The sequence below is a fragment of the Bombina bombina genome, chromosome 4 (genome assembly GCF_027579735.1).
Source record: "Bombina bombina isolate aBomBom1 chromosome 4, aBomBom1.pri, whole genome shotgun sequence".
NCBI lineage: Eukaryota > Metazoa > Chordata > Amphibia > Anura > Bombinatoridae > Bombina > Bombina bombina.
This window is the reverse complement of record NC_069502.1, coordinates 593,263,103-593,276,436: the sequence shown is the minus strand read 5'-3', so window position 1 is coordinate 593,276,436 and position 13,334 is coordinate 593,263,103. Positions and strand designations below refer to the sequence as shown.

The 13,334-nt window shown below is 40.8% G+C and overlaps 1 protein-coding gene across 1 annotated transcript in view; it reads left to right on the top strand.

The window, feature by feature from the left end:
- ASCC3 (activating signal cointegrator 1 complex subunit 3) overlaps positions 1 to 13,334 on the top strand; it is a 1,409,126-nt gene that overhangs the window by 213,903 nt on the left and 1,181,889 nt on the right. The window contains exon 7 of the mRNA XM_053710577.1: positions 3,867 to 4,005. Within this exon, the coding sequence (XP_053566552.1) occupies positions 3,867 to 4,005 (139 nt within the window). The remainder of the gene's footprint in view (positions 1 to 3,866; positions 4,006 to 13,334) is intronic.

Here is a 13,334-nt window from a genome sequence, read left to right as displayed (position 1 = left end):
CTCTCTCTTTCTCCCCCCTCTCTTTTGTGCTCTCTCTCTCTCCCCCCCTCTCTTTTGTGCTAGCCCCCCTCTCTTTTGTGCTCCCTCTCCCCCCTCTCTTTTGTGCTCTCTCTCCCCCCTCTCTTTTGTGCTCTCTCTCTCCCCCTCTCTTTTGTGCTCTCTCTCTCCCCCCTCTCTTTTGTCCTCTCTCTCTCCCCCTCTCTTTTGTGCTCTCTCTTCCCCCCTCTCTTTTGTGCTCTCTCTCTCCTCTTTTGTGCTCTCTCTCCCCCCTCTCTTTTGTGCTCTCTCTCCCCCCTCTTTTGTGCTCTCTCTCTCCCCCTCCCACCTCTTTTGTGCTCTCTCTCCCCCTCTCTTTTGTGCTCTCTCTCGCCCCTCTCTTTTGTGCTCTCTCTCGCCCCTCTCTTTTGTGCTCTCTCCCCTCTCTTTTATGCTCTCTCTCTCTCTCTCTCTCCCCCCCCTCTCTTTTGTGCTCTCTCTCTCCTCTCTTTTGTGCTCTCTCTCCCCCCTCTCTTTTGTGCTCTCTCTCCCCCCTCTCTTTTGTGCTCTCTCTCTCCCCCTCCCACCTCTTTTGTGCTCTCTCTCGCCCCTCTCTTTTGTGCTCTCTCTCGCCCCTCTCTTTTGTGCTCTCTCTCGCCCCTCTCTTTTATGCTCTCTCTCTCTCCCCCCTCTCTTTTGTGCTCTCTCTCTCCCCGCTCTCTTTTGTGCTCTCTCTCCCCCCTCTCTTTTGTGCTCTCTCCCCCCTCTCTTTTGTGCTCTCTCCCCCCTCTCTTTTGTGCTTTTCCCCCTCTCTTTTGTGCTCTCTCCCCCCTCTCTTTTGTGCTCTCTCCCCCCTCTCTTTTGTGCTCTCTCCCCCCTATCTTTTGTGCTCTCTCTCCCCTCTCTTTTGTGCTCTCTCTCCCCCCTCTCTTTTGTGCTCTCTCTCCCCCCTCTGTTTTGTGATCTCTCTCCCCCTCTCTTTTGTGCTCTCTCTCTCCCACCTCTCTTTTGTGCTCTCTCTCCCCCCTCTCTTTTGTGCTCTCTCTCTCCCCCCCTTTCTTTTGTGCTCTCTCTCCCCCCCTCTCTTTTGTGCTCTCTCTCCTCCCCTCTCTTTTGTGCTCTCTCTCCTCCCCTCTCTTTTGTGCTCTCTCTCCCCCTCTCTCTTTTGTGCTCTCTCTCCCCCTCTCTCTTTTGTGCTCTCTCTCCCCCTCTCTATTTTGTGCTCTTTCTCCCCTCTCTCTTTTGTGCTCTTTCTCCCCTCTCTCTTTTGTGCTCTTTTTCCCCTCTCTCTTTTGTGCTCTCTCCCCCCTTTCTTTTGTGCTCTTTCTGCCCCCTCTCTTTTGTGCTCTGTCTGCCCCCCTCTCTTTTGTGCTCTTTCTGCCCCTCTCTTTTGTGCTCTTTCTTCCCCCCCTCTTTTTTGTGCTCTTTCTCCTCCCTCTTTTGCTCTCTCTCGCCCCTCTCTTTTGCTCTGTCTTCCACCTCTTTTGTGCACTCTCTCTACAGACCATGCCCCCGCCACACCCGCTCTGCCCAATCATGCCCCCACCACGTCCTGTCACACCCGACCACACCCACTATGTTGGCCACACCCACTCCCTCCGGACAGCAGATCAGGTTAGTTTGTGTAAGGCCAGGTGTGATTGTCCTTGCGCTGTCTCTACTGCGTATGGCAGCTTCGGACAAACCACTTGGCCTTTATATTATAGGATAGTGTATTCATTCTTACCTATGTAATCTATAAATGTTTTTTTTTTTTATGAGAAACAAACAAAATACAAACTTACCTACAAAGTATAATAACAATATTTTTATTGTGCTGGTTATACACATTGTTGTCTTTATTCACACCCCCCCATTAGTGCATTATAAATAATTAAAAGTGCACACAAAATGCTCTATCATGCTGTAATATGTATTCACTTTAGTATTAAACTATTACTTGTATATAACGATGTGTTAAACCCCTGTGAATAGATTAAACACATAGTTAAATCAGCTTCAGAACAACAGTGCACTACTGGAAGCTTGTAGAAAACATCTGGCGAGCCAATGACGAAACAAATGGCCAATCACCAGCTAGCTCCCAGTATTGTAGGATACAAACAGATCCTTTTTTTCAGCAAAGGATATCAAGAGAAAAAAGTAAATTTGAACATCAAAGTGAATGTAAAAGCCTTAAAATATCATGCTCTATCTGAATCATAGAAGTTTAAGTTTGACTTTCCTTTTGTGGACCCTTACACGTTTATTTACTACTATATTAAATTTTGGAAAAATGTATTTTAGTAGATGAAATTACTATTTATATATTATGTACTTATTGGTTTACTCAGTGTTGATTTTATGTTCTATTAAGCAGTGTTAATTTTGTCGACTAAAATGAGTATAAAACTAAAGAAATTCTGATGACTTAAATACGACTAAAACTAAAATGGCAATTTAGTCAAAAGACTATGACTAAAACTAAATCAAAATTTGCTGACCAAAACATTTTATGCAAGTTGTTATAATCAATCCATATCTAATTACTGCTCTTTTGTAAAATTTACGAAACTTAATTTGATTAAATTTTAAGATAAATAAAGACATGTTATATACCACAACTGTTTCTGTATTGCATGGTCAAACCGTAATACCATAAATAAAAACAGGTTAATAAACCTTTACTCCAGGAGTATATAATGAGTTTGGAAGTTCTAGACCAGAACTAATATCGTTGCCAATTTTTTTTTTCGAATCTGTGAACAATCAATTGATTCTTCCTATAGAAATAAGCATAATCCACAAGTATGGGTTTAAGTTATGCTGTGCCTGTGCTAGCTGCAGAAACTTTTTGTTGTGTTGAGTTACTTGATACTTGTTTTAATTAGTAACAGAGAACTGTTAAAGTTTTTATATTGGTTAATATGTCCAATACAGTCAATACAGTTTACAGTTTTTTTTTTTTATATTTTAAAGTTGCACTTCTGTTTGTTTATAAAACTTGGTTTTATTTCATTTTAAGTTTAATAAAGATGTTACATATCACAACGGCTAAATCTGTGTCTGTATTACATGTTTAAACCTTAATACCATAAATAATAACAGGTGTTATGTTTACTTCTGGAGTATATAATCAGTTTGCAAATTATAGAGAAATGCTTAAATAATGCATTACACTTTAACTAAACCCCTTAGATTTTAGTCGACTAAAATCTACTGGAGATTTAGTCGACTAAAATCTACTGGAGATTCAGTCAACTAAAACTAGACTAAAACTCAAACAATTCAGATGACTAAAATGCGACTAAAACTAAAATGGCATTTTAGTCAAAAGACTAAAACTAAGACTAAATCGAAATTTGCTGTCAAAATTAACACTGCTATTAAGTGATGTTTTCTTTTTATTCTGTCTCTCTTAAAAGTAAAACATTTTATAGTATTTTCTGTTTATTTTGTTTCAATGATATGTCAACACCTTTATTGTTGGTGTTTTTGTTTATCTTTACATTAAACACTGAGTAGACTGTTGTATATACCTTACTTTACCAGTTTAGTTGTCTTACTATAAAGAAAATGACCCACTTTACATTAAGTAACTTAAAAACAACAAAAACACTTATGTCTAAAATGCTCTGGAATTATTTCATCATTAAACATGGTTATTTTTTTAAATAAATAATAGGAATGAATGAATGAGTAAATGTATAAGGAGTTGCAAGACAAAATGTCATTACATTTTCTTTGATATGTGAAAAAACTGGAGAATTCTAGGTTTCAAAATATTTAGAAAGTAACTTTATTTTGTAGAAATAACCAAATATAAAATAAAGAGGATGAATAAAAAAATATATTTTTAATGTATAGTTTAATTAAAATGTAAATAGTAATTTTTTTTTTTTTTTGTGCAGAGAGCAGGCTCTTTTAAATGCTAGAACCAATCCAATTCTGGGCAAGGACAGAGATTATGGGGAAAGGGTCCGATATCCTCATGTTTATGATTCTCATGCAGAAGCCATGAAATCATCTGCTTTTGTTGGAGGTGCAAAGGTATGTTAACAGGCAAACATTTTTTTCTTAAATTCTTTACACATTTTATTTCTCCAACATTGGTGTGTCCGGTCCACGGCTTCATCCTTACTTGTGGGATATTCTCTTCCCCTACAGGAAATGGCAAAGAGAGCATACAGCAAGAGCTGTCCATATAGCCCCCCCTCTGGCTCTGCCCCCCAGTCATTCTCTTTGCCGCTCTGAACAAGTAGCATCTCCACGGGGATGGTAAAGAGTATGTGGTGTTAGTTGTAGTTTTTATTTCTTCTATCAAGAGTTTGTTATTTTAAAATAGTGCCGGTTTGTGCTATTTACTCTACAACAGAAAGTGATGAAGAGTTCTGTTAAAAGAGAAGTATGATTTTAGCACCAGTAACTAAAATCCATTGCTGTTCTCACGCAGGACTGTTGAAACCAGAGAACTTCAGTTGGGGGGAACAGTTTGCAGACTTTTCTGCTCCAGGTATGACTAGTCTCTTTTCTAACAAGACATAGTAATGCTAGAAGACTGTCAGTTTTCCCTTATGGGATCGGTAAGCCATTTTCTTAGACTCATAACAGAATGAAGGCTTATAAATGGGCTCTATGCTGGTTGACACTATTGTGGGCTAAATCGATTGATTTATATCATATTTATATGACATTTGGAGTGTTTTGTGACTTTGAAACACTTTTGGGAACGTTTTTATTACGCCTGGCAGTTGTTTAGACGCCTAATCTAGTCAGGAAGGCCCCTTCACTCTGGTATGCAGAGGGAGGAGGCCTCATTTTCGCACCTCAGTTGCGCAGTTACTTCTAGAGGCAGTGCATGCAGCTTCATGTGAGAGGGTCCTGTGGCTACGGACTCAGGAAGGATTATTTCTGTGGTGAATTACCCCCAAGGAAGGTAAAAGCCGCAGCAAGTCTGTGGCAGGGACTGTAGTGTGTTTAAACCGGTAAATTGAACAATTAGCTCCGGTTTGCTCATTTAAGGGGTTAGAGACTTGAAATTTGGTGTGCAATACTTTCAAAGCATTAAGACAATGGGGTGTAAATTTTGTAAAGATCGGATATTTCCTTCATAGTTTTTCAAACATTCAGAAATAAAGTGTGCTCTTTTTATTATTTAAAGAGCCAGTAACGGTTTTGTTTAAAAATGTTTTTATTGCATTAATAGCCTGTCTGTACCTTCAGATAGCATATGTTCTGTGTGTATGGAGGCCAAGGTGGTTCCCCCTTTAAATGTATGTTCAAATTGTGCCATGGCGTCCAAACAAAGTAAGGACAGTACTGTCACATTTAATAAGGTTGCCCAAGATCCTCTCCTTCTGTGTCAACACCAGTTTTGCCCGCGCAGGCGATACATAGTATATCTAGCGCCAATGCTTGTTACTATGCAGCAATTAACTGCAGTAATGGATAATTCTATAGCAAATCTTTTATCCAAACTGCCAGCATTTCCCAGAAAGCGTGATTGCTCAGTTTTAAATACAGAGGATGAGCAAGTGGGAGCTGACGATAATTTATCTGTTATACCCTCACATCAGTCTGAATTGGCAGTGAGGGAGGGTCTGTCTGAGGGAGAAATTTCTGATTCAGGAAAAGTTTCTCAGCAGGCAGAACCTGATATTGTGGCATTTAAATTTAAGTTAGAACATCTCCGCGCCCTGCTTAAGGAGGTGCTAACTACTCTTGATGATTGTGACTCTTTGGTGATTCCAGAGAAGTTGTGCAAAATTGACAAATTCTTAGAGATCCCTGTGCACGCTGATGCCTTTCCGATACCCAAGAGGGTGGCGGACATAGTGACTAAGGAGTGGGAGAAGCCAGGTATACCTTTTGTTCCACCCCCTATATTTAAGAAAATGTTCCCCATTGTCGACCCCAGAAGGGATGCATGGCAAACGGTCCCTAAGGTTGAGGGGGCAGTTTCAACGTTAGCCAAGCGCACAACTATTCCTATTGAGGACAGTTGCGCTTTCAAAGATCCTATGGATAAAAAATTGGAAGGATTGCTTAAAAAGATATTTGTTCAGCAAGGTTTCCTCCTCCAACCAATTTCGTGCATTATTCCTGTCACCACGGCGGCGTCTTTTTGGTTCGAGGAACTAGAAAATTCGCTCCAAAAGGAGACTCCATATGATGAAGTCATGGACAGAATTCACGCACTAAAGTTGGCTAATTCCTTTATTTTGGATGCCGCTTTTCAATTGGCTAAATTAGCGGCGAAAAATTCAGGTTTTGCAATAGTGGCGCGCAGAGCGCTTTGGCTAGAATCTTGGTCGGCGTATGTGTCGTCCAAAACAAAATTGCTTCATATTCCTTTCAAAGGTAAGACCCTTTTCGGGCCAGAATTTAAGGAGATTTCAGACATCACTGGGGAAAGGGCCATGTCCTCCCACAGGTAGGTCTTTCAAGGCTAAGAACAAATCTAATTTTCGTTCCTTTCGCAATTTCAGGAACGGACCGTCTCCTAACTCTGCAGCCTCTAGACAAGAGGGTAACACTTCCCAGCCTAAACCAGCATGGAAACCAATGCAAGGCTGGAACAAGGCTAAACAGGCCAAGAAGCCTGCGGCTGCTACCAAGACAGCATGAAGGGGTAGCCCCCGATCCGGGACCGGATCTAGTAGTGGGCAGACTTTCTCTCTTTGCTCAGGCTTGGGCAAGAGATGTTCCGGATCCCTGGGCACTAGAAATAGTCTCTCAGGGGTATCTTCTAGAATTCAAGGAACTTCCTCCAAGGGGAAGGTTCCACATGTCTCGCTTATCTTCAGACCAGATAAAGAGACAGGCATTCTTACATTGCGTAGGAGACCTATTAAAGATGGGAGTGATACACCCAGTTCCAACAGCTGAACAAGGTCTGGGTTTTTACTCAAACCTGTTTATAGTTCCCAAAAAAGAGGGAACTTTCAGGCCAATTCTGGATTTAAAAATTCTAAACAAATTCCTCAGAGTTCCACCATTCAAAATGGAAACCATTCGGACGATTTTACCAACAATCCAGGAGGGTCAATATATGACTACCGTGGACTTAAAGGATGCGTACCTGCATATCCCTATCCACAAAGATCATCATCAGTTCCTAAGGTTCGCCTTTCTGGACAAACATTACCAGTTCGTGGCTCTTCCATTCAGTTTAGCCACTGCTCCCAGAATTTTCACAAAGGTGCTAGGGTCCCTTCCAGCGGTTCTAAGACCGAGGGGCATTGCTGTAGCACCTTACTTAGACAACATTCTAATCCAAGCTTCGTCCGTTTCCAAGACAAGGGCTCACACAGACATTGTGTTAGCCTTTCTCAGGTCTCACGGGTGGAAGGTGAACGTAGAAAAGAGTTCCCTGTCCCCGTCCACAAGGGTTCCTTTTCTGGGAACAATAATAGATTCTGTAGAAATTAAGATTTTTCTGACAGAGGTCAGAAAATGAAAACTTCTAAACGCTTGTCAAGTTCTTCAATCTATTCCTCAGCCTTCCATAGCTCAGTGCATGGAGGTAATAGGATTAATGGTTGCAGCAATGGACGTGGTTCCTTTTGCTCGAATTCATCTAAGACCATTACAACTGTGCATGCTCAAACAGTGGAATGGGGATTATGCAGACTTGTCTCCCCAGATTCAAGAAGACCAGGTAACCAGAGACTCACTCCGCTGGTGGTTGACTCAGGATCACCTGTCTCAGGGAATGAGTTTCCGCAGACCAGAGTGGGTCATCGTCACGACCGACGCCAGTTTCTTAGGCTGGGGCGCGGTCTGGGACTCCCTGAAAGCTCAGGGTCTATGGTCTCTGGAAGAGTCTCTCCTCCCAATAAACATTTTGGAACTGAGAGCGATATTCAATGCGCTCCTGGCCTGGCCTCACCTAGCGAAGGCCAGATTCATAAGATTTCAGTCGGACAACATGACGACTGTAGCGTACATCAATCATCAGGGGGGAGCAAAGAGTTCCTTGGCGATGAGAGAGGTATCCAAGATCATCAAATGGGTGGAGGATCACTCCTGCCACCTATCTGCAATCCACATCCCAGGAGTAGACAACTGGGAGGCGGATTATTTGAGTCGTCAGACTTTCCATCCGGGGGAGTGGGAACTCCACCCGGAGGTCTTTGCCCAGTTAACTCAACTATGGGGCACTCCAGATATGGATCTGATGGCGTCTCGTCAGAACTTCAAGGTTCCTCGATACGGGTCCAGATCCAGGGATCCCAGGGCGACACTAGTGGATGCATTAGTGGCGCCTTGGTCGTTCAGTCTAGCTTATGTGTTTCCACCGTTCCCTCTCCTTCCCAGGCTTGTAGCCAGGATCAAACAGGAGAAGGCCTCTGTGATTCTAATAGCTCCTGCATGGCCACGCAGGACCTGGTATGCAGACCTGGTGAATATGTCATCGGCTCCACCATGGAAGCTACCTTTGAGACAGGATCTTCTAGTACAAGGTCCATTCGAACATCCAAATCTAGTCTCTCTGCAACTGACTGCTTGGAAATTGAACGCTTGATTCTATCTAAGCGTGGGTTTTCAGATTCAGTTATAGATACTCTGGTTCAAGCCAGAAAACCTGTAACTAGGAAAATTTACCATAAGATATGGCAAAAATATATCCGTTGGTGTGAATCCAAGGGATTCTCTTGGAGTAAAATTAAAATTCCTAGGATTCTTTCCTTTCTCCAAGAGGGTTTGGATAAAGGTTTGTCAGCTAGTTCTTTAAAAGGACAGATATCTGCTCTGTCTGTTTTGTTACACAAACGTCTGGCAGCCGTGCCAGATGTACAGGCGTTTGTACAGGCGTTAGTTAGAATCAAGCCTGTCTACAGACCTATGACTCCTCCTTGGAGTCTAAATTTAGTTCTTTCAGTTCTTCAGGGGGTTCCGTTTGAACCCATGCATTCCATAGATATTAAGTTACTATCTTGGAAAGTTCTGTTTTTGGTTGCTATTTCTTCTGCTAGAAGAGTTTCTGAATTATCTGCTTTGCAGTGTACTTCTCCCTATCTGGTATTCCATACAGATAAGGTAGTTTTACGTACCAAGCCTGGTTTTCTTCCAAAGGTGGTTTCCAACAGGAATATTAACCAGGAAATAGTTGTTCCTTCTCTTTGTCCGAATCCAGTTTCGAAGAAGGAACATTTGTTACACAACCTAGATGTGGTCCGTGCTTTAAAATTCTATTTAGAAGCAACAAAGGATTTCAGACAGACATCATCCTTGTTTGTCGTTTATTCTGGTAAGAGGAGAGAGCAGAAAGCTACTGCTACCTCTCTTTCTTTTTGGCTGAAAAGCATCATCCGATTGGCTTATGAGACTGCCGGACGGCAGCCTCCTGAACGAATTACAGCTCACTCTACTAGAGCTGTGGCTTCCACATGGGCCTTCAAGAATGAGGCTTCTGTTGATCAAATCTGTAAGGCAGCGACTTGGTCTTCTCTGCATACTTTTGCCAAATTTTACAAATTCGATACTTTTGCTTCTTCGGAGGCTATTTTTGGGAGAAAGGTTTTGCAAGCCGTGGTGCCTTCCATTTAGGTGACCTGATTTGCTCCCTCCCTTCATCCGTGTCCTAAAGCTTTGGTATTGGTTCCCACAAGTAAGGATGACGCCGTGGACCGGACACACCTATGTTGGAGAAAACAGAATTTATGTTTACCTGATAAATTTCTTTCTCCTACAGTGTGTCCGGTCCATGGCCCGCCCTGGCTTTTAGTCAGGTTTAAAATTTTTATTTCTGTACTCTACAGTCACCACGGCACCCTATAGTTTCTCCTTTTTCTCCTAACCGTCGGTCGAATGACTGGGGGGCGGAGCCAGAGGGGGGGCTATATGGACAGCTCTTGCTGTGTGCTCTCTTTGCCATTTCCTGTAGGGGAAGAGAATATCCCACAAGTAAGGATGAAGCCGTGGACCGGACACACCGTAGGAGAAAGAAATTTATCAGGTAAACATAAATTCTGTTTTTAAGGCAATGTAATTTGTTGATTGACTTGAAATTATGTTCACTCCACTATCTATTTTTAAGTTATTAACAATAATGTAAGCAAATTAAAATGATGGTAAATAATAAAGATGTATAATATACCCATAGAAAGTACATACTATGCAAATACAAACCGCAATATTATAATTATTAGTTTATTCTTTATAATTCCATTTTTTTTTTTGTAGTCTAGTGACCTAGAAAGTGGTCCCACCCGCACTTTACTTAGGTTGCAAAGTGCGGTCCCAATTGGATTTCATGCGCGTGCGCAAAGTCTCTATGCAGCCACTTATACGTGGTACAGAAACAGAATCCAGATGCAGAAAATTATATTGGAATCAGAGCCCATGAGCAGCATTGCTATGTCAAGTAGCCCATAGATAAATGCAAGCTGTGTGGCTAGAAGGAAAGATTGCGCTTAGGGGGATAAGGCTGCACTTCACGGATGATGCCAAAAGAAGGCCAAAGTAATCATCTGGGTTTGCCATATTCCTTGTTCAGAGGAGGATTGCTTGGTATTTCGGGGCTGGACTGACCTTACTAGGCGAGATCAGACTGATATACTTCAGGGAAGTTTTCCTCTGTGAAAAGCACAATTGGGCTAAAAGAGGCTGCTCCTATGTGGTAACTCACCATAGAACAAGCTACTGAGCTATTGTTCATTCCTGGTAGAGTAATTCTCTTTCTGTATGTATTTGAATAATGACCCTGGTGAAGTCTCTCTAACGGTGGTGGGGGGAAACCAAATGTAGACTCCCTGCCCAATGTTCTTAGAGGGATATGGCTGCACCTCAATGACAAGACCAAAAGAATGCTGAAGCGTTTGTCTGTGGTTGCCATATTCCTTGTTCAGAGGAGGATTACCTGGTTTTTTTCGGCTGGACTGACTTTGTTATGCAGGATCAGATTGATATACTTTAGGAAAGTTCTTCTCTGTAAAAAGTTCAATTGGGCTAAAAGAGGCTGCTCCTAGTGGGTAACTAGCCATAGAACAAACTACTGAGCTGTTGTTTGTTCCTGGAAGAATGCTGCTCTTTCTGTATATAGGAGGAAAGATTGGCTGAGCTGCGAAAACATCACCACAAGTAAAAATACCTACTAACTAATGTTAGTCGCTCATTAAAGAACAAAATCATATCAGAGAGAGAAACATAACATCAGGCATAGGACAATTTGGTCACAAAGATACATCAGCACCAATGAGTAAATATACAAGCATAAGTACATTTGTCAAGTAATTAACACCTGGCAACAGATCCATACACGGGAATAATAGACCTAAAGAATTGCGACAATGTCGTATTGAATACACCCAGCTTTGTCAAACTGAACACATTCAGTATGACAACTTTAAAATTGTCATATTGAACTAAAAAAGTATCATAGAAAAGAAAAAACCCTGTATTCATACACTGGTCTATACATAACAATCCAATGTAGGACTACTTAATGTGTGAAATGAAATATAATTTGAAGATTTTTTATCTTGTATCCTCTACCCCACGTCTGCCCCAAAGTCAAACAGATGCCATCACTTTGAGTGTATTTACGTCTGATCTTACACCAGCTGATTTCTGGTTAATGGTCACCTAAAGTCCTTTATATACACATACAAATGTAATGAGACCCTCCCAATTAGATTTGAGCTTACACCTTCACTGTGAACAGATAGGAAGATCCTTGATCCCTCTTGAGACATTACAGTTTGTCATCCCACCATCGGCGGTGAGATACAGCATTAGGATGCAATAAACGTCTCACAATGTTAAGTTAGATAAACATTGCAGGTCTATACTTTATCAAGGTCATATATGACTCAATGGCTCCTTGAGAATACCCATGGGCTTTATTTTCAAAAGAACTAGAAGGAAGCAGTGAAACGGCTATCCATTACGAAAGTATGAACAAATAAAAGTAAATTGTAAAGCTATTCAATATTAGGATCCAAGAATGTGCCTTGAATTAAGAAAGTGAGTTTTATTAGGATCCAAGAATGTGCTTAGAATTAATATAGCGAGTTTTATTAGAAGCAGTTTTACTATAAGCAGTGACAGATCAGCATCGTAAGAAATTACATACATTATTCAAAGAATTGACTATTCCCAGTAACCGATTCTATTACATATTGGCACATTGACTCTGACATTATATGTTATAGACACATAGAGACAATGAGCCATAGTAAGATCGGGTAATACCGAATATCTGAGAAAGATCTGTAGTCCTAATAAGTGAGGGAACTACATATCCCATAAGTCAATGGGGAATATGATGCTGCACCTTCCGGTCATATGATGCAGACCGGTGGACCAAAGAACTTCCGGTCACATGATAGAGACCGGTGAATCGAATAAACTATGTCTCCCAAAAGCTAAAACGGAAGTTGATGCCGCGATACCAGGCCACTTCCGGTCATAGCAATTTTCAAAATAAGATCGCATTGGAAATTAAGTTTTTGACATCAACAGGGGCAATTCATAAATGAGAACCAGTCCATGTAAATAAATAAGAAATTTGAGCCCAAAGAAAGGGGAAACCCGCCCAGAAAACTAACTGAGTTAACACAGAATATAATAATAACAACATTGACAAAACGCTACGCTACTATTACCTAATAATGAAAATAAAAAACAAATAAATAGGAAAATCTAGATTTATACTAGAATTTGTGGCAATAATAGGAACCAATTAACCTTTAAGATGGGAAAACATAAACATAACATAGGAAATATCCCAGAGATGCAATGGGTGAAACAGGAAACATAACATAGGAAATATCCCAGAGATGCAATAGGTGAAACAGGAAACATAACATAGGAAATATCCCAGAGATGCAATGGGTGAAACAGGAAACATAACATAGGAAATATCCCAGAGATGCAATGGGTGAAACAGGAAAGGGAGGTGCCTCTAAAAATGGCGCCAAAACAGCACCAATCATTTCAACACTGACCCTACTTAAAGCTCCCAAATTTTCTGATACAGTATAGTCTTGAGAAAGGCCTAGTCTAGGCCGAAACGCGTTGGCATACTGGTGAGTTTGGTTTTAATTACCTATATTATATATCATATACAGTGTTGCACTATTTGTTTCTCTTTTGTTCCCTTTTAGGTATTTTATCGATGTATTTGTTTGTTATGGATCTTACCAAGGATTTTTAACATCTGAATTAAGGATTTGTTTTCACTAGATCTTTAGTGCTTTTTAATATTATCACTGATTTTCTATTTTTGTCTTTTGATATTTTTGTCTTTTGATTTTTGTCTTTTGATTTTTGACCTTTGTTTATCATTTGAATTCAAGTTTTCCACGTGGATTTTTTCACAAGTTATTTTTATTTTTATTTTTATACACCTCACGGATTTACAATTTTTTAAT